The sequence below is a fragment of the Nyctereutes procyonoides genome, unplaced genomic scaffold (assembly GCF_905146905.1).
Source record: "Nyctereutes procyonoides isolate TBG_1078 unplaced genomic scaffold, NYPRO_anot_genome, whole genome shotgun sequence".
NCBI lineage: Eukaryota > Metazoa > Chordata > Mammalia > Carnivora > Canidae > Nyctereutes > Nyctereutes procyonoides.
The window spans coordinates 50,041,573-50,060,735 of NW_026575121.1; the positions used below are offsets into that span (position 1 = coordinate 50,041,573).

Consider the following 19,163-nt stretch of genomic DNA (forward strand, 5'->3'; position numbering starts at 1 on the left):
GCATCAGGCTCCCCTGCTTCCTCTGCCTATGTCTCTACTCTCTCTGTGTCTCTCCTGGATAAATAAATAAAATCTTTTTTTTTTTTTTTTAAGATTTTATTTATTTATCCAGGAGAGACACACAGAGAAAGAGAGAGAGAGAGAGGCAGAGACATAGGCAGAGGGAGAAGCGGGCTCCATGCAGGGAGCCCGATGAGGGACTTGATCTCAGGTCTTCAGGATCACACCACCTGTGCTGCCCAAAGAATTAGTCTTTAAAAATTTTTTTTAAGTAGCTCCATGCCCAGTATAGAGCCCAGTGTGGGGCTTGAACTGACAACAGTGAGATCAAGATCTGAGCTTAGGGCAGCCCGGATGGTTCAGCCGTTTAGCGCAGCCTTCAGCTCAGGGCGTGGTCCTGGAGACCCAGGATCGAGTCCCATGTCGGGCTCCCTGCATGGAGCCTGCTTCTCCCTCTGCCTGTGTCTCTGCCCCATCCCCCCTCAAGTAAATAAAATCTTAAAAAAAAAAAAAAAAAAAAAGACATGATCTGAGATCAAGAGTTGGACACTTAATCGACTGAGCCAGCCAGGCACCCCTGCTTCATATTAGTCTTTACAACTTGGTTTTACACATTTGAAACAGGCTTAAAATCCACAGATAGTAAGTGTAAGTGGGGTATAAACTCAAGCCTAGGCTTCTCCTGAGGCAGTGGATTTACCTACTGTGCTGGACCCCTTCTCAGAAGTGTTGGTAAGTGACTACTACCCTTTGGTGTTCTATGATTGTTCCTTCAAGTACCCAAGGGAATGGGCCAGCCTAGCCCTTCTCTCAGGCTCTGAACAGAGTAAAATGTCCTTGGTGGTTTTAGACACCAGCTGTGAAGATCTAAATATGTGGAAGGGAAAGAAGGAAGGAGGATAGAGAATGGAATAAAAGGAGAGAATTAAAAAATTACCTCCATGAAATCTCTAGTGTGTTTCTTACCCTGGGTGACATCATTAGCACACTTATAAAACAACTGCTGCAAAAGTTCCTTCTTTATCTTGCATGGTACCTGATAGCCTCCTGATTTAAGGGTGGTTTTGTTTGTTTCCCTTAGAATATCTTTAGTGTCTTATATGTTGTGGCTTTCCACATACAAGATAAAGTCCAGTTCCTTAATGGCATATAAATCCTTTCATAATCTGGCCCCTTTTACCCTTGTTTTGTTTGCTACAACTCCCCTGCACGTATTTTGTGCTTCAGCTGTATTAGAAATTACTTGTTGGGGCACTGGGTGGCTCAGTTGATTAAGCAACCACCTCTTGATTTCAGCTCAGGTCATAATCTCAGGGTTGTGATATCAAGCCTCATGTCAGGCTCCACATCAGGGGAGTCTGCCTGGGATTCTTTCTTTCCCTCTCCGACCCTGCCCCCCTCAAATTAATTTGTGAAAAAAATTACTTGTTTTTCAGTGCCATCTTCTGCTTTCAGTGTCCCAGCCTTTGTAGAGAACTCTGTGCACATCCTTCTCTGCAAAGGCTGTATGTAGCCTTCTGGATGTAGTCATATTGTAGCAATTACCACACTTTGTTGTGATTGTGCCATATTTGTACATTGACATTGTCAAATGCACTTGATGTTTCCCTGTAATTTTTTGATGCAGAGGGGAATTTTAAAGTTGGTATAAATTTATTTGTATGTTATATTCTTTTATATGTAGAGCTTATCTGAAAGAATATATAGGAAATGGGTAATAGCAGTTGCCTTTGGGGCAAAGACCTAGGTGTCTCCAAAGTCTATCACCTTTTGTACCTTTTTTTTTTTTTTTTAAGATTTTATTTATTCATTTGACAGCACAAGCAAGGGGAACAGCAGAGGGAGAGGGAGAAGCAGGCTCTCTGCTGAGCAGGGAGCCCAATGCAGGGCTCAATCCCAGGACCCTAGGATCATGACCCGAGCCGAAGGCAGATGCTTCACCCACTGAGCCACCCAGGCTCCCCTCCCTTTTGTACCTTTTATTTATTTTATTTTTATTTTTTTTCCTTTTGTACCTTTTAAACCCTGAACCACATACATGTGTTTATTTACAAGAATGTCTTATGTATGGAAAGTTGATATCATCAGCTTTATTTAGCTTGTGCACTAATTGGTATTAATAGTCCTGTATTAGTTAGGGTTCTTCAGAGAAAAAGAACCAGTAGGAGATATATAGAGATCTACTGGCTCACAATTATGGAGGCCTCATTTCATGCTCTGCCCCCCTGCAAGCTAGAGACACAGGAAAGCTGGTGGTGTAATTCTAGTCTAGGTCCAAAGCCCTGAGGACATGGAAGCCAGTGGTGCCCCTAGGTAAGAGAAGACTCATGTCCCAACTCAATCAGGACTGCAGAACAAACACTCCCTTCCTCTACTTTTTATCTTTGGTTCTGTTAATGGATGGGATAATGCTCACCCACATTGGGGAGGGCAGTGCACGGGGCTGAGTCCACCGATGCACATATTATTAGACTCATCTGGAAACACCCTCACAGACACACTCAGAAATAATGTTTCATCTGGGCACCCTGTGGCCCAGTCAAGTTGCACATAAGATTTACCATTATAAGCTCTGCACAGAGAAGGTGTGTTAGGTCAGATATTGGTTTTGATATAGATTTTTTCCTGTTAGGTTCACTCACACACCTAGATTTGTTACAGCTGGTGTGGTGTGTGGCCCAAAGGAGTGAATAATAATAGCTAACACCTCTTCAGAATATATTATGTGCGAGGTACTGTTCTAAACACTTTTGAGTGTTAATTCGTGTCCTTGCAGCCTCTTGTGGCAAGTGCTGTTATTACTCTCATTTTACATACCAGGAAATGAGGGTCATGAAGGGTAGCTTGCCCTGTTGTGATGAGCACTGAGTGTTAGATTAAGGGATGAATCACTAAATTCTCCTGAAACTAGTACTACACTATATGTTAACTAACTTGAATTTAAATAAAAACTTGGAAGGTGAAAAAAAAAAAGGCGACCTCCTTATACAAGAAACATGGTAGTGTTGAGATCCCAAACTGGGCACTTTGATTCCATACTGGCTCTTAATCATATTCTTCCACTCAGATAAAAATTAGGATGGAGTTCTTTATCCCTATGATGTTATAATTTGTTATATTTGCTGTAACAGTTGCTGAATGTGTAACTTCATTGTTCTGTTTTTATCAGATGTCATCTGCTTGATACCTATAAAAATGCACATTTTAAAATGCAGTTCAAAGAAGTATAAGTACTGAAAAAAAAAAACCCAAAAGTATAAATACTTTTTTCTTCATATATTTTTACTGTTCAGCAGGGATTTACCATGACCATTTGGGTATAGAATGGCAGATGATTTTGCAGTCTCAGGCTTGAGGTGAGATTAGGGTATTTTAAGGGCCCATCTGCTCAAGGCTCTGAATGACTCAGGTTTCTATCAGATTAGGAGTTTACCCATTTTTAAGCCAGAGGTTTGTCTCAATTTGGTGGAATAAGCCATATGTGACATAAAGGTTAAACCAAGACTTTGAAAGCCTTTTCTAATTCTGAGATTGTGACTCTGTGTTGGGTTAAAATATTGCTTTCAGTTACAGAAGAGTACTTTTAAGGTCATATATAGCTTTAACTTTCTTTTAGAAATATAACTAAAACTATTTCTATAGTTCTATTTAACTTATAACAGTTCACTTACCCACTTGTCCAGATTACTTATAATGTGTGTTTCTTTAAAAGGATTTAGCCTGTATAATTTTAGAATAGAGAACCTTATGAAATAGTTTCCCCTTAGAATGCTACCAATTTATATGTGGGAGGGAAGACCTACAGAGATTGATTTGCTTCAACTCAGGTATGATTAGTGGGAAAGCTGGGCTTGGAATTGAGGTTTCTAGCTCCCCACAGAATGGAACTACTCTATTATGAGGCCTCAGCTGCTTCAAAATGTGGTTATTCAAACTTAACAGTGTATTCAAATAGCATAACCTGCGTGGTCTGGGAATCTTTAGATATAAGCATATTTAATTTTTATTCTGAGTTACTGAAAGTATCATTTAATGCCCAACAGAGATGGCATAAAAATTGTATCAGACTTTCCTTCGATAATCAACTCATGACATTTAGAATTTCCCTGAATTTAGAATATAAATTATTGAGTAAGTGGCCAAGGAATTCTGTCTAAAGTATTTTAGCATTTGGAAATATCATTTGAAGTTTATCTTTGGGAAAGAGAATTTATAAATCAAATTTATAAATTTAGTCCACTTATAATTTACTAAACTTAATTAGTGATGCTTTAACAGAGTAAATTTTTTTTTTTATTTATGATAGTCACAGAGAGAGAGAGAGAGAGAGAGAGAGAGAGAGGGAGAGAGGCAGAGACACAGGCAGAGGGAGAAGCAGGCTCCATGTACCGGGAGCCCGACGTGGGATTCGATCCTGGGTCTCCAGGATCGCGCCCTGGGCCAAAGGCAGGCGCTAAACCGCTGCGCCACCCAGGGATCCCTTAACAGAGTCATTATAGGGATCCTACCAGATGAGTTTAGTAGCAACCTGGTTGTGGATGAACATATGTATGATGTTTAATACTACTGTAAGAAGAAATGTTTTTTTAAGGATCATGTCCAGTGTTGTGGGAAAACTTGTTTTCTGGTTCCAAAGTGAGAGTAACAATTTCTTATATGTGTTTTTTTCTCTCTTTAGACTTTTGATAAAATTCTTATTGCTAATAGAGGAGAAATTGCATGTAGGGTAAGTAGATTTTAATCTTCCATTTTACTTTGTGAAGTTTATTATTAGGAAATCCCTTTAAATCCGAATCTCTGTTAATAGATAACATTTATATATTTTAAAATAGGTTATTAAAACTTGTAAGAAGATGGGCATTAAGACGGTCGCCATCCACAGTGATGTTGATGCTAGTTCTGTAAGTATATTTTTGCTTTATTTGGATCAGGACTTATTTGGAGTAAAAAAAAAAAAAGTAAAAATGTGGGTGTCCCCTCCCCCACCCAATTGTGTGGGTGTGCACAATTACAAAAAAATCTAATCATTCACTTGTATATTAAGCAAAATGGAAGTATCATAATGTCTTTATATGTGTCTTTTTTCTTCCCCCAGAGGTTTTAAAAACCTAGAGTTTAAAAATTGCTGGACTGATTGCTGACCACCAAGTAGATTTGAGCAAAGCTGGAGGAAGTTTGATTCAAAGATCAATGAAATGTTTATATACTATGCTGCCATATGAGAGCACATTTTCCCACAGATAAATTCTAATATTACTAAAGGAATGCTATAATTGTTTAAACTTCCTAAATGCTTTGTCGTGTTCAGTGGATAGTTTGATAAATGAAACATAGGCAAATAATAACTGGACATGAACACAAGGAATAGTATAAAGCAATGAGTGATACATAGTTTTATTTTTTATTTTTTTAAATTTTTTATTTATTTATGATAGTCACAGAGAGAGAGAGAGAGGCAGAGACATAGGCAGAGGGAGTGGGAGAAGCAGGCTCCATGCACCGGGAGCCCGATGTGGGATTCGATCCCGGGTCTCCAGGATCGCGCCCTGGGCCAAAGGCAGGCGCCAAACCGCTGCGCCACCCAGGGATCCCCTGATATATAGTTTTATTGGGGATTTTTACCACAGCAGGCATTTTTAGCAGTAATAAACTATGAAAGAATAGAGAAAAATCCCATGAGAAAAGAATGTAAATTATTGGAACTTTAGGGGAGGAAATTAGTAGCTGTACTTTAATGTAAGTTACTGTTTTTCATTCTTGCTTTTGGTAACAACCTATTGGTAATGGCAACTTTTATTGTATAGTAATATACAGAAGATTTCCAATATTTGTGATTACTTGTTTTATCTAGAACTGTTGTTCATTTAGCTTTATTGTGACTTTCTTTTTTTTAAAAAAAAGAACTGTTGCAAGCTACTCTAATTTCCTGAAAATAAAGGTTAAGTATTTATCTTGTTTATTTGATGGATATATTTAAAATCATTATCTTTTACTTAAAAGCAATTAAATCAAGCAATTAAATTTATTTTATGTCTGTAGTTTTTTCTTTCTTTTTTTTTTTTTATATTTGTTTCTCGCCTTTTTACTAATAATTTGTTTTAACTGACAGCTTCAATAGTAGTTTATATTCCTTACAAGATACTCATGAAGGGCAATGCCGGTGGCTAAGCGGTTTGGCGCTGCCTTCAGCCCAGGGTGTGATCCTGGAGACCTGGGATCAAGTCCCACATCAGGCTCCCTGCATGGAGCCTGCTTCTCCCTCTGCCTGTGTCTCTGCCTCTCTCTCTCTCTGTCTCTCATGAATAAATAAATAAAATCTTAAAAAAAACAAAAGATACTCCTGAAATAATGAGAAAACTATTTAATCTCTTTCTTGTTTGGTAAACTAAGGCATTTATCAACACCAAACTCCTTTACAGAAAAGTTTGTGTTGCATCAGACTAATAATAGATTTAAAATTCTTTCTTTGGATGCCTGGCTGGCTCAGTCAGTGGAGTGTGCAACTCTTGATTTTGGGGCTGTGAGTTTGAGTCCCACGTTGGGTGGAAAGATTACTTAAAAAAAGAAAAAATCTTAAGCCCCTCTTTATTTTTATTTTTTAAGCCCCTCTTTTTGTCGTATTGTGTTTTCATTGTGTTAGCTCACGAAGTGTTTTCATTCATGGGTAAATTGAGAGAAAAAAAGATTTGAATTGTGGACAATTGCTGTTTTTAGATCAAGTCTGATAATAACCTTTCACTTATTTTTCTTATATCAAAATAGTTAATTCTCTATTCTGTGTTCTCATGAAGATGACTGTTGGCGTGGATAGTCCAGAATTATTTATATTTTGTTTTTTTTTTCACATTTATATTTCAGTGTTGGTATTCTAAGTCCCAATAGCATGACTGTCTCTTCCCATTCTTAAGTTTGAAGCTTTGTGTTCTTGTTAGGTAGAAGCTAGACATGGCCAGTGGATGGAGTGCTCTGAGGCAGAGTCCCAGATTCTTCAAGAGGAATGATAGAGACAGGAGCTGCTGGAGGCAAGGATGGGGATAAATGAGCTACACATTAAAAGTCCAAGAGTGGGATGTCTGGGTGGCTCAGTGATTGAGTATCTGCCTTTGGCTCCGGGTGTGATCCTGGGGCCCTGGAGTTGAGTTGCACATCGGGCTCCTTGCAGGGGGTCTGCTTCTCCCTCTGCCTATATCTCTGCCTCTCTCGATGTTTCTCATAAATAAATAAATAAAATCTTAAAAAAAAAGTCCAGGAGCACAACATCCTGACCTTGTGGCTTCCCCAAGACCTTGGGACTGACAGACCAAAGAGCCTCAGGTGGAGAACATGTGTTCTCCTCTTCCATTTCTGCTCCACGGTAACCCCATTATAACCTCATAATAATATATTTGCATTGTGGGTAGAGTGGCCCCTGCCCCCCAATGGAGAAAGGCTGCCTTGTTATATCAGGTACAAACCTTGTAGGGTCAAAAACTCCCTTCTCCCAACCGTCCCCCACCCATTAGAGACCATCCCACTGTCCATCACAGCTCCTCCCAGCCCAGAGAGACCCAATAATATCCAACCCAAAACAACCTAGAGGCCGCTGGACCTCTGGGAGCCTGCCTGCTCTCCCACCTTGAGAGTGTACTTGCTGTTTAATAAACCAATTTGTGCTTGCTACTTTCTGTCTCTGTTTGAATGCAGATTCTCAGATGCAGTTGTTCACATAAATCTTTCTTGTGGGGAATCCAAGTACCGATGCATTCTCAGATGCAGGTGTTCACATAAATCTTTCTCTTGGGGGAATCCAGGTACCTCTATTCACAGAACACAGATTCTCACCCATAACATTCAGATCTATAGGTGGACTGTTACTTTCCAGGCTTGGAAAAAGCTAGTTTTAAAAAGAGTTGGTCTAAGTTTTATTTTTTTTTTTAATTATTTTATTTTTATTTTTATTTATTTATTTATTTTGGTCTAAGTTTTAAGATGGTCATTCATATCTTTCTAAAGCAGGGATGGTTTAGTTTTATATTTTAAAGACTTCTAGTTACTTTTTTGGCGGCAATGGAGAAAAGTCTACAAGATACTAGAGTACGTAATTTAGATTAAGGTTTCCCAGGTCCCACAATTGAAGCAATGCATGCTCAGAACTTCCTCTAAGTATGACCTGCTTTAAGTCTTTTACTAGAAAGGTACAGTTTTGGATGATAATGATAGTTGGAATATCCAAAGTTTAATTTAGGCCTCAGCAGTAGAGCCAAATCTGTTATTTGCTGTCTGTGTCAGCCTCGAGAAAGGGTGAATTCCTCTAACAGTTTATTTTGCTTCCTTAATATGTGATCAGAAAGATTATTATTTTATTTATTTATTTATTTATTTATTTATTTATTTATTTATTATCATATTTAATCAGCTTTTCGATATGAATAATATGAACCAGATGTGCTATTCAGATGTCTTGTTAATGTCGTAGTGTTTATTTTCAGGAGGCAAGCATCTATAATGTAACTTGTAGGGAAATCTTTTGTGCTTCATAGGTTAATTTCATAAATGGAAATGTAAATACTGCAGTAGGAAATTACTGTAACAGTTGATTGTTTTTAAATGGCAGGTTAATAATTTTCACAACTAATTTTTTTAACAGTTAAGCAGGGGAAAAAGGCTAACAGTTACTCCAACTATTAAGTGATAAGTCTCACAAATCTAACTACCTTGCAAACGATTAATGTGTAATGGAAAGAAATTGGCTTTTGAAGATAATTATGCTGTTTTTTCACTGGTACCCTTTCGGCCCTGTCCTGTTCTTCAGTATTGTTTTCAGTATTCCTTTTTTGCTCTTCTGTGTTAATCTTGGGATAATCTTATCAAATAATTAGACACATCCACTCACGAGTTTTTAGCTATTGTGAACAAGACTTCTTTAAACAATCTAGTACAAGTCTTTGTGTAAACATATACTTTCATTTCTCTTGGATAAATACCTAGGAGTGGAATTGCTAGGTCATAGAGTAGATGAGAGGCAAAGCAGCCTTTTCCTGTTTGGATAGTAAATCTGTTTGTCTAGAGAGTAAATATATTTTAGACTTTGCAGGTCTCCTTTGTATGATCTCCTTTGTATGTTCTTTTTTTTTTTTTTTAAATGACCTTCCCCCTTTTTTTAAAAAAAGGATTTTATTTATTTGAGAGAGAGATAGCAAGAGGGACAAGTGGAGTACAGGGGCCCAGGGAGAAGGAGAAGCAGACTCCCTGCAGAGTTGGGAGTCCTTTGCAGGGCTCCATTCCATGACCCTGACCCTGGAATCATGACCTGAGCGGAAGGCAGATTCTTAACTCACTGAGCCACCAAGGTGCCCCTTTTATGACCATTTAGAAATGTAAAAACTGTGGGCTATAAAAAAACTGTCCTTAGATTGGATTTGGCCTGTAGGTGGGTGGTATTTTGCTGATTCCTGGCACAAATAGATGCATGTTTAACTATAAGAAGCTATCAAACAGTTTCCCTTCATGGTCATGCTGTATTATGTTCACACCAATAACATGTAACTGTTCATTTTGCTCCATGTCCTTGCTATACTTGGTCTTATCAGTCCTTTTGATTTTTACTATTCTATTGGTCATTATGTGTTATCTCATTGTAGTTTAAATTGTCTGATGAATATTGATGTTGAGTACCTTTTCATATTAATGGACATTTATATTCCTGTGTTTGTTCAAATATATAATTAGGAGAGCAATACAGTGATACTTGTGTACCCTTTGCCTGGATTCACCAGTTAACATTTTGATACATTTCCTAATATCTGTATCTCTCTCTCTCTCTCTCTCTCTCTCTATATATATATATATATATATATATATATATATATATATATATAAATAACTATTACGTTTCTTATTTTTTCTTTGCTTTTAATTTTGCTAAAGAATTTGAAAGTAAGATATAGACATTGTGGCATTTCACCCCTAAATACTTCAGTATTTATTTCCAGGAAAAGGATATTTTCTTACATATACCTTATCAAAGCTAGGAAAATTACCAGTTCTTCTATAGAATATTCTAATATGAAAACTATATTCACATTTCCCCACTTGTCTCCAAATGTCTTTTTTACTTTATTATTATTTTTTTAAATGTAAGCTCTGCACCCAACATGGGGCTTGAACTCATGACCGCAAGATGAAGGTGCTCTAACAACTAGGCCAGCTATGTGCCCCTCCAAATGTCTTCAATATTTTTCTTTGATTCATAGTTCACTTAAGGTTCACGAATTATATTTGGTTATTATGCCTCTTTAGTATCTTAATCTGAAATAGTTTTCCTATCTTTCCTCCTTTCTTTGATTTTCATGGTACTGATATTTTGAGGAATCCAGGCTAATTGGCTTATAGATATTCTGGATTTGTTGGATTCTTTCCTTATGAGTAGATTTGGTTTAAATATATTTTTTAAAGGTTTTATTTATTTATTTGAGAGAGAGAGATACTGAAAGAGAGCATGAACAGGGGTTATAGGATAGGAGGGTGAGGAGAGGGGGAGGCAAGGTGCCTGACCTGGGGCTTGATCCCAGGACCCTGGGATCATGACCCGAGCTGAAGGCAGACGCTTTACCGACTAAGCTACCCAGGTGCCTCCAGTTTAAATATTTTTTTTTTTTGACAATACTCCGTAGGTGTTCTTATTATTCTTGTATCATATCAAGAGTTTCATAATGTTGGGTGTTTCTGATTGCACTAAATTTGGTCACTTGGTTGAGGTAGCTGTTATCAGGTTTCTCCATTACAATGGTACCTTTCTTCTTCTTCCTTCTTCTTTTCTTCCTCCTCCTCCTTCTTCTTCTTCTTCTTCTTCTTCTTCTTCTTCTTCTTCTTCTTCTTCTTCTTCTTCTTCTTCTCATTTATTTATTTATTTATTTATTTATTTATGAGAGAGAGAGAGAGAGGCAGAGACACAGGCAGAGGGAGAAACAGGTTCCGTGCAGGGAGCCTGACGCGGGATTCGATCCTGGGACTCCAGGATCACATCCTGGGCCAAAGGCAGGTGCTGAACCTCTGAGCCACCCAGGGACCCTCCCCCCCCTTTTTAAAAAAATCTTTTTTCTTCTTCTTTTTTTTTTTTTAAGATTTATTTATTTATTCATGATAGAGAGAGAGAGAGAGAGGCAGAGACACAGGCAGAGGGAGAAGCAGGCTCCGTGCAGGGAGCCCGACTTGGGACTTGATCCCAGGATTCCAGGATCATACCCTGGGCCAAAGGCAGGCACCAAACCGCTGAGCCACCCAGGGATCCTCTTTTTCCTTCTTTTGATACTAATTTTTGGAGGGTAAATCTTTGAATCCATGGGAATATTTGTCCCCCATCAACCTCTCATCTAATATTTTTGCATCCACTGATAAACATGATCTGACAATAATTACTTTGGTTACATTTGTCTTGTGCTGTTGTTGAGAAAACTGTCAAGTCTACTTCATTTTGAATCTGTTTTTTTTTTTGTATTTTCTTTTTTTTTTATGTATTTGAGGCCTCCTTTCATGTCTTATTTTTAATGACTTATTTTGAAGCTTCTATCGTACTGCTATGTTATTCTAAGTTTCTAGGTGTCGTTTCTGACTTTTCTTCACAATGGATGATCTTTTCGTGTGTGGTTTTGGCTGTGACCTCCTATTTGAAATCTCTGTGTTGAATCCCAGTGTGGTGTGGGTTGCAGATATGGCCTGGCTGGGTATATGTTATATTTGTTTCTACCAGGCTCTCCACGGTATCCTGGATCAGGGACTAAGTTTTATATTAACTTATTGGCACAAAGGTTGCTCAACAGTTTTTACTTTGAACCACAGCAAGTAATTTAAAATATTTCTCTTCGGGATCCCTGGGTGGCGTAGCGGTTTGGCGCCTGCCTTTGGCCCAGGGCACGATCCTGGATACCCGGGATCGAATCCCACGTCGGGCTCCCGGTGCATGGAGCCTGCTTCTCCCTCTGCCTGTGTCTCTGCCTCTCTCTCTCTCTGTGACTATCATAAATAAATAAAAAAATTAAAAAAAAAAAAAAAGAAACTTTAAAAAAAAAATATTTCTCTTCCATGTACCTAGTAAATTGATATTTTCCCCCCTTCTCACTTAGGATGTAGTCTTTGAGAAACCTGGCCTTATTAGGGAGTTTTCCTTTTGATCTTCAATTCCTTTTTCTTAGAATTAAAACTCAGTTCTTTAGGTTCTTTTTTTTTTCTTACTAGATTATCATTTTTTTAAATTTATCTTTAAAAATTTTTATTTATTATAGTCACACACACACACACAGAGAGAGAGAGAGAGAGAGAGAGAGAGAGAGAGAGAGAGAGATAGGCAGAGGGAGAAGCAGACTCCATGCACCGGGAGCCCGACGTGGGATTCGATCCCGGGTCTCCAGGATCGTGCCCTGGGCCAAAGGCAGGTGCCAAACCCCTGAGCCACCCAGGGATCCCGATTATCATTTTTATTATAAAAGGATATAGCCTTTAGCAGTAGCCAGATGGAAGACCTGAATAAGGCAAAGTATGGGGAAAGGGCAGGAAGCTTGTATACCTCCTTAAGCACACCACTCTCTCCAAATCTCCATGTGTTCACCAATCCCCATTCTTTAGATTCTTCAGATGCTCACTTCATTCTCCATGATTAGCTGTGATATCGGCTCTGGGGGTACTGTCTGGCTTTCAGCTTCCTCTGTTTTTGATCCCTGGGGATTGCTTGTAGTTGCTTGTAAGCCAAGTTGTTCATTTAAAGATGTTTGTTAAATTTAATCTAGGGTTTTAGGTGCTTGTAGGGAGGATTTGCAGGTTATCTAGTTGGTTTATTCTTGAGTGTGATATCCTATTCTCTTTTGAGGAAGTTGTCCTGCTTTTGTTAAGAAGTGAAGACTGATAGAAAGCAGTATCAAAATTGGATTTAGGAAGCCAGTTCACATATACTGATGAGATTACTGCAACTGCATCCAGAGAATGAGGCCAGAGTCCACAAGCAGTGTAATGCGCTGCAGTGGGAAATGGTCAGGGCAGGAGAGAGAAAATGGGAATTATGACTTCTACCAAGTCATGAATTGTCTTTTATATGTTCACCAGGCCCTTCTTATTCTTTGGAAAGAGTTTTAGAGAATAGTTTATGAAGGGAAGATAGTCCTAGTAGAAGACTGTATCCTGCTGGAATTTTGGATTGTGTTGTATCTGCAGATCAATTTGGGAAGTGTTACTATCGCAACATTTTTAAGTCCTCCTTTCCACAGTTGTGGATATTCCACTTGATGTTGTTCCACTTAGGTCGCTTTAATTTCATCAATGTTTTGTAGTTTTCAGAGTATAAATTTTGCACTTAGTTACGTTTATTAGTAAGTAGTATTTTTGATATTAGGATTGTAATTTTTTAAATTTCAATTTTTATTAATTGCAAGCTAATAGAAATACGATGAACTTTTGTATAGTGATGGTGTATGTCCAGCAACCTTGCTGAACTTGTTTATTATTTCATATATATATATATATATATATGTGCATGTTTTTTAAATAGATCCTTAGGGTTATCTTTATTTTTATTTTTAATTTTTATTTATTTATGATAGTCACAGAGAGAGAGAGAGAGAGAGAGAGAGAGAGAGAGACAGGCAGAGGGAGAAGCAGGCTCCATGCACTGGGAGCCCAACTTGGGATTCGATCCCCGGTCTCCAGGATCGTGCCCTGGGCCAAAGGCAGGCGCCAAACCGCTGCGCCACCCAGGGATCCCCTTAGGGTTATCTCTAGAAGAACATGTGCAAATAGAGAGTTTTACTTCCTTCATTTCAATCTGGGTGCTTTTTATTTTATATTCTTGCTTAATTTTCCTGGCTTTAACCTTTAGAATGCTATTGAAGTAGTGAGAATAAGCATCTTGTTTTGTTTCTCATCTTTGCGGGAAACCATTCAGTATTTCACAATTAAGTTTGATTTAGGCTGTGGGATTTCCATAAATCCCCTTTATCAGGTTGAGGAAGTACCCTGGTATTTCTAAATTATTGAGTGTTTTTTCATGATTGGGTATTGGATTATTTCAAATACTTTTCCTGTGTCTACTGAGATGATGTGGCTTTTGTCCATTATTCTGTTGATATGGTGTATTACATTAATTTTTGGATATTAGACCAGCCTTGCATTTTTGGGATATATCACACTTGGTCATCATGGTGTATAGTTTTTTATATATGTTGCTGGATGCATTTATTAGTGTTTTTTTGAATTTTTCATCTGTGGTTATGAAAGCTATTGGTTTGCAGTTTTCTTCTGACGGCTTTGTTTTGGATATCAGAGTGGTCTTGACCTCATAAGTTGGAAGTGTTCTCTCATCTCCTGTTGTTTTGGAAGAGTCTGTGAAGAATTGGCATTAATTGTTCCTTAAATGTTTGTTAGAATTCACCAGTGAAGCCTTCTGGGCCTGGGCTTTTCTCCATGGGAAGTTGTATGTGTTTTGTTTTGTTTTGTTTTGTTTTGTTTTTTCTTAAAGATTTTACTTTTACGTGATCTCTGCACTCAACATGGGACTCAAACCCACAACTCCAGGATCAAGGGTTGCAGGCCCTACTGACTGAGTCAGGCAGGTGTCCCTTTGTGGGTAGTTTTTCAATTATTCAATCTCTTATTAAAGGTTTATTTGAGGGGTAGCCCAGGTGGCTCAGCGGTTTAGCGCTGCCTTGGTCCCAGGTCGTGGTCCTGGAGACCTGGGATCGAGTCCCACATCGGGCTCACTGCATGGAGCCTGCTTCTCCCTCTGCCTGTGTCTCTACCTCTGTGTGTGTGTGTGTGTATCTCTCATGAATAAATAAATTAAATTAAAAAAAAATAAAGGTTTATTCGATTTTGTTTCTCCTTGAGTCCGTGTCTGTAGTTTGTGACTTTCATTTCTTTCATTACTGATTTTAAGCATTTGAGTTTTTTTTTTCTTGGTCATTTTAAAGGCTTTCAATTTTATTGATCTTTTCAAAGAGCCAACTTTTGATCTCATTGATCTTTTTTTAATTCTCTGCCTCATTTACATGTAGTCTTTATTATTTCCTTTATTCTGCTAGCTCTTGGGTTTTTTGCTCTTTTTAAAAGTTTCCTTCTTTTTTTTCTTCTTCTTCTTTTTTTTTTTTTTTAAAGATTTACCCATTCGCTTGACAGAGAGGGAGAGAGAAGGAGAGAGAGAGAGAGGCAGAGGGAGAGCAAGGCAAAAAACTAGACTCTGTGCTGGCATGGAGTCCAGCATGGGGCTCCATCCCATGACCCTGAGATCAATACCTGAGCTGAAATCAATAGTTGGAGGCTTAACTGACTCTGCGGCATCTCTTAAAAGTTTAAGGTAGAAGATTAGGTTGTTGACTTGAGGTATGTATGTATGTATTTATTTATATTTCTAAAAAGATTTATTCAGTTGAGAGAGAGTATGAATACGCAAGAGCACAAGCAGGGGAAGAGTCAGGGAGAGGGAGAAGCAGACTCTCGCTAGGTAGGAGCGCCATGTGGGGCTCGATCCCAGGACCCTGGAAATCACGACCTGAGCTGAAGGCAGATGGTTAACTGACTTAGCCACCCAGATGCCCCTTGAGGTCTTTTTTAAGCTTGAGCTATATACATTTTTCTTTGTTGTTTAGCTGTAACTCACATGTTTTGGTATTTTGTTCATTTTTATTTTGAAAATATTTTCTGATTTTCCTTGTGATATCTTTTTTGACCTACTAGTTCTTAAGAGTGTGGTGTTTAATCCACATTCTTTGTGAGCTTCCCAAGCTTGTTTTCATTCCTTGTTTCTAGTTTTCTTCCATTTTGGCTAGACAACATGCTTTTTATTTCTACCTTTTAAAATTGCTTGGTGTTTGTTTTATGGCATAGTGTATGTTCCATCCTGGAGAGTGTTCCATGTGAACTTAAGAAGAATGACCATTCTGCTGTTTTGTGGAGTGTCCTCTAGATGCTTGGTTGGTTCATATAAATATTTACGTCTTTTGTTTCCTTTCTGATCTTCTGGTTGTACTATCCATTATTGAAAGTAGGGTTTAACATGCTTTTAATCTTTTAAAAAATGTTAGTATTTATTTTGTTTTGCTCAGAATACAAAATGGGTGAAAATTATAGGCCTATAACTATGTGCATGAAAGAGCCTAAGTAAGGGATCATTGACTAAGGGACTCTCAGTATTTTTATTTTAAGATTTTATTTATTTATTCATGAGAGACACACACACAGAGAGAGAGAGAGAGAGAGAGAGAGAGAGAGAGGCAGAGACACAGGCAGAGGGAGAAGCAGGCTCCATGCAAGGAGCCTGATGTGGGACTCCATCCCGGGACTCCAGGACTACGCCCTGGGCCGAAGGCAGGTGCTAAACCGCTGAGCCACCCAGGGATCCCCTGGACTCTCAGTTGTTATAGAATGATTAGAGTAGGGTGTCCAGATAGAGATTCTCAGAAGAATTTTTTGCAGTTTTCAGAAAGCAAGAAATTTTGACACTACTTAAATTGCTGTAGACTTAGAGAAAGAAAAATAGATTTCATTTAAAAAAATATTTTTATGAAGCCACTATAATAACTCAGCAATAAGCAAAAAATAAAATTACAATGAGGGTCATATATTGATAGAAGAATCCTAATAGGAAATAGGGTAACATAATTTATTTAATTATAATATGCTGCAGTCATATGGAATGTAATCATGACATTTCAGTATGGTTCGATATTAGAGACTATTAATTTAATTGAATATACTAATAAGTTAGCAGAGGAAAACTAGATGATCATCTTGATAGAAGCCTAAATGTCATTTAAAAGAAATTCACTGTCTTCTTGTAAAATCCTTAGTAAAACAGGATTAGTTGCATGCTGCCTTCCCTTAATACAAAGGTTATACCTCATAGGACACATTCTCATGAAATTCAGGATGAAGACTGATAAATTTACTATCACTGCTATTATTTAACAGCATTCTAGAAGTGCTAGGTAATGCAGTTAGGCAAGAGTTGTAAAATGGTAGGCGGGAAAGGCAGAAATAGTAAGATTGTATTGAGTTTCTAATTACACAGTTAACCGAATAACTCTTTAGAAACAGTAAAAACAATATCTATGGTAGTTAAATAAATCTAAAGGTTTCCTACAAGGTAGAAAACACAGTTTAAGAAATAAAACTTTGTAGAAATAGCAGAAGAGCTGAAACACTTTGATATGAAATTTGTAGGACTTATATGAGGACTTCTTATTTTCATATAGGGAAATTGAATAGTATAAATATTATTTGAAAGTTAATGCGCATTTTTCTATTAAATCCTAATATACTGTAATCACACATACCAAATTATGTGTGCGGGGGCATTCACAAAGGACTAAATTTGTAGAATGGCCTAGTCAATTCTAGGCCAATTCTGTGGAAAATTGAAGAGGGGACTATTCTAACAGATACTAAAATACATTTTAATACCTTATCATGCAGAAATAATTAGGGCAACTCCATATAACTTTGGAGCAAGAAGAGACAGGTCTGTGGAGTAAATTCATTGGATTTTAGGCAGAGGGCTGATAAAGGAGAACTTCTTAATTTGTCAAAGATGGCCTTATTATTATATTGACTTAGAAGGCAGGAGAGGTAGATTCTAGGGTTTTATGCCATTAATCTGTGATTTAGGTAGTCTCAAAGAAGTTAAGAAATATAAAAGATGAGAAATGTTTGGGTTTAGTGACTAGGACTCTGTAAATGAGAAGGCAGATCTTAACTTCTTTAGTTTGGTGGATAATGAGAACTAAGAATGGGTGAACCTAAAAGTTGTACTCAAAATGCATGCTGGATAACTGTTTACTTTTACAGCTTTGTTTTTAAGTAAAAAGACTAATATGCTTTCCCATGCAAAATATTGTTATATCAAACCTCTGAAGTTATGGTTTTGATTTTTCTTAAAGTGGATTAAATAATTCTGTATTTTAATCTTTGACAGTATTTTCTATTTATGCTCCTAAATTGAATGTATCAATATTTTATTGCTTTGTGTACAATAATACTGGCTTTGAATGAGAAATACCTGATATTGACTGCTTTAAAACCAAAACTTAAAATCAGAGGAGTCGTCATTGTGACTCACATATTGGTCAGGCAGCTAGCCTGCTGTTTGAAGTATGATTCCTGGTGGGTATTATAGTCTTACCCTTAGGATTCAGTAATGAGATTGAGCGGGGGTTTCCTATGAGCACTCTGGGATGATTGACAGTGAGGTGAGGGGAATCATCACTTAGCATGCCTACCCTTGATAATATTTCCCTGCTGTCTGGGGAGGTACTGAGGACAAATAGGACTTCGTGATGTCTATGTAATTAGTGTATGTTGGTTCCAGTTGAACAAACTGGAGGGTAATGATCAGGTAAATGAAGAAGGAATACATTAATGTAGGCTAAGGTATAAAAGACCTTTGGGAAAACCTTATAAAAATTTTATGGGGTTGTTAGAATATCTTTATTTTTTATCTTTGCATATTTTTTGTGTCTTTATATTTATATATATATATAAATATATTTATATTTATTATTAATATATCTGTTAGAATATCTTTAGTTTTATTTTAGGTGTATAGAGATGAAAGCATTTTAAAGGCAAAAACCTCATGATTTTTTTATCATTTATAGGATTTATTTTTTGGAATGTTTTTCAACCTTTTAATATTTGGAAAAGAGTTAAAGTTCTTGAGTTAAAAATATGTTTCACAATCTGTTAAGGACTTATTTACAACCAGTGTAATCACTGATCCTCAAATAGGAATAAGCAACTAGGGACAGGTTTGGAAAACTTCGGTGGTGGTAACTGAATTCACATGACCATTTATTATATGTGTGTGTAGTTGAGATGGTGTATTTAAATGACATTTTCTTAAATTGCTTTTATTACTGCTGAGTAATTTAAGATGATGGCCATGAGGTCCATGTTTCCCAGTTGGTCATAATTCATTCAGAAACATTGCCAGTCATTTAGATTACAATAGAAAAGCTAAGGATTTCTAATTCATTTATTAATTGTCATTGTTCCACGTGAAGTTTTCTTATCAGTAACATCAAGTTGCACAGCAAAGCCTTTGAAGTTACTGCAATACTACATTTCATGGGAAGAGAGGATTTGATTTCATTAATGTGATTTTTGGACCTTGGGATTCTGGTAATTAGGTAACTAAAGGGTTTTTA

At 37.3% G+C, this 19,163-nt stretch overlaps 1 protein-coding gene across 1 annotated transcript in view; it reads left to right on the top strand.

The window, feature by feature from the left end:
• PCCA (propionyl-CoA carboxylase subunit alpha) overlaps positions 1-19,163 on the top strand; it is a 404,157-nt gene that overhangs the window by 16,612 nt on the left and 368,382 nt on the right. Inside the window, exons 3-4 of the mRNA XM_055335978.1 lie at positions 4,679-4,726; positions 4,833-4,901. Coding sequence (XP_055191953.1) covers positions 4,679-4,726; positions 4,833-4,901 — 117 coding nt within the window. The remainder of the gene's footprint in view (positions 1-4,678; positions 4,727-4,832; positions 4,902-19,163) is intronic.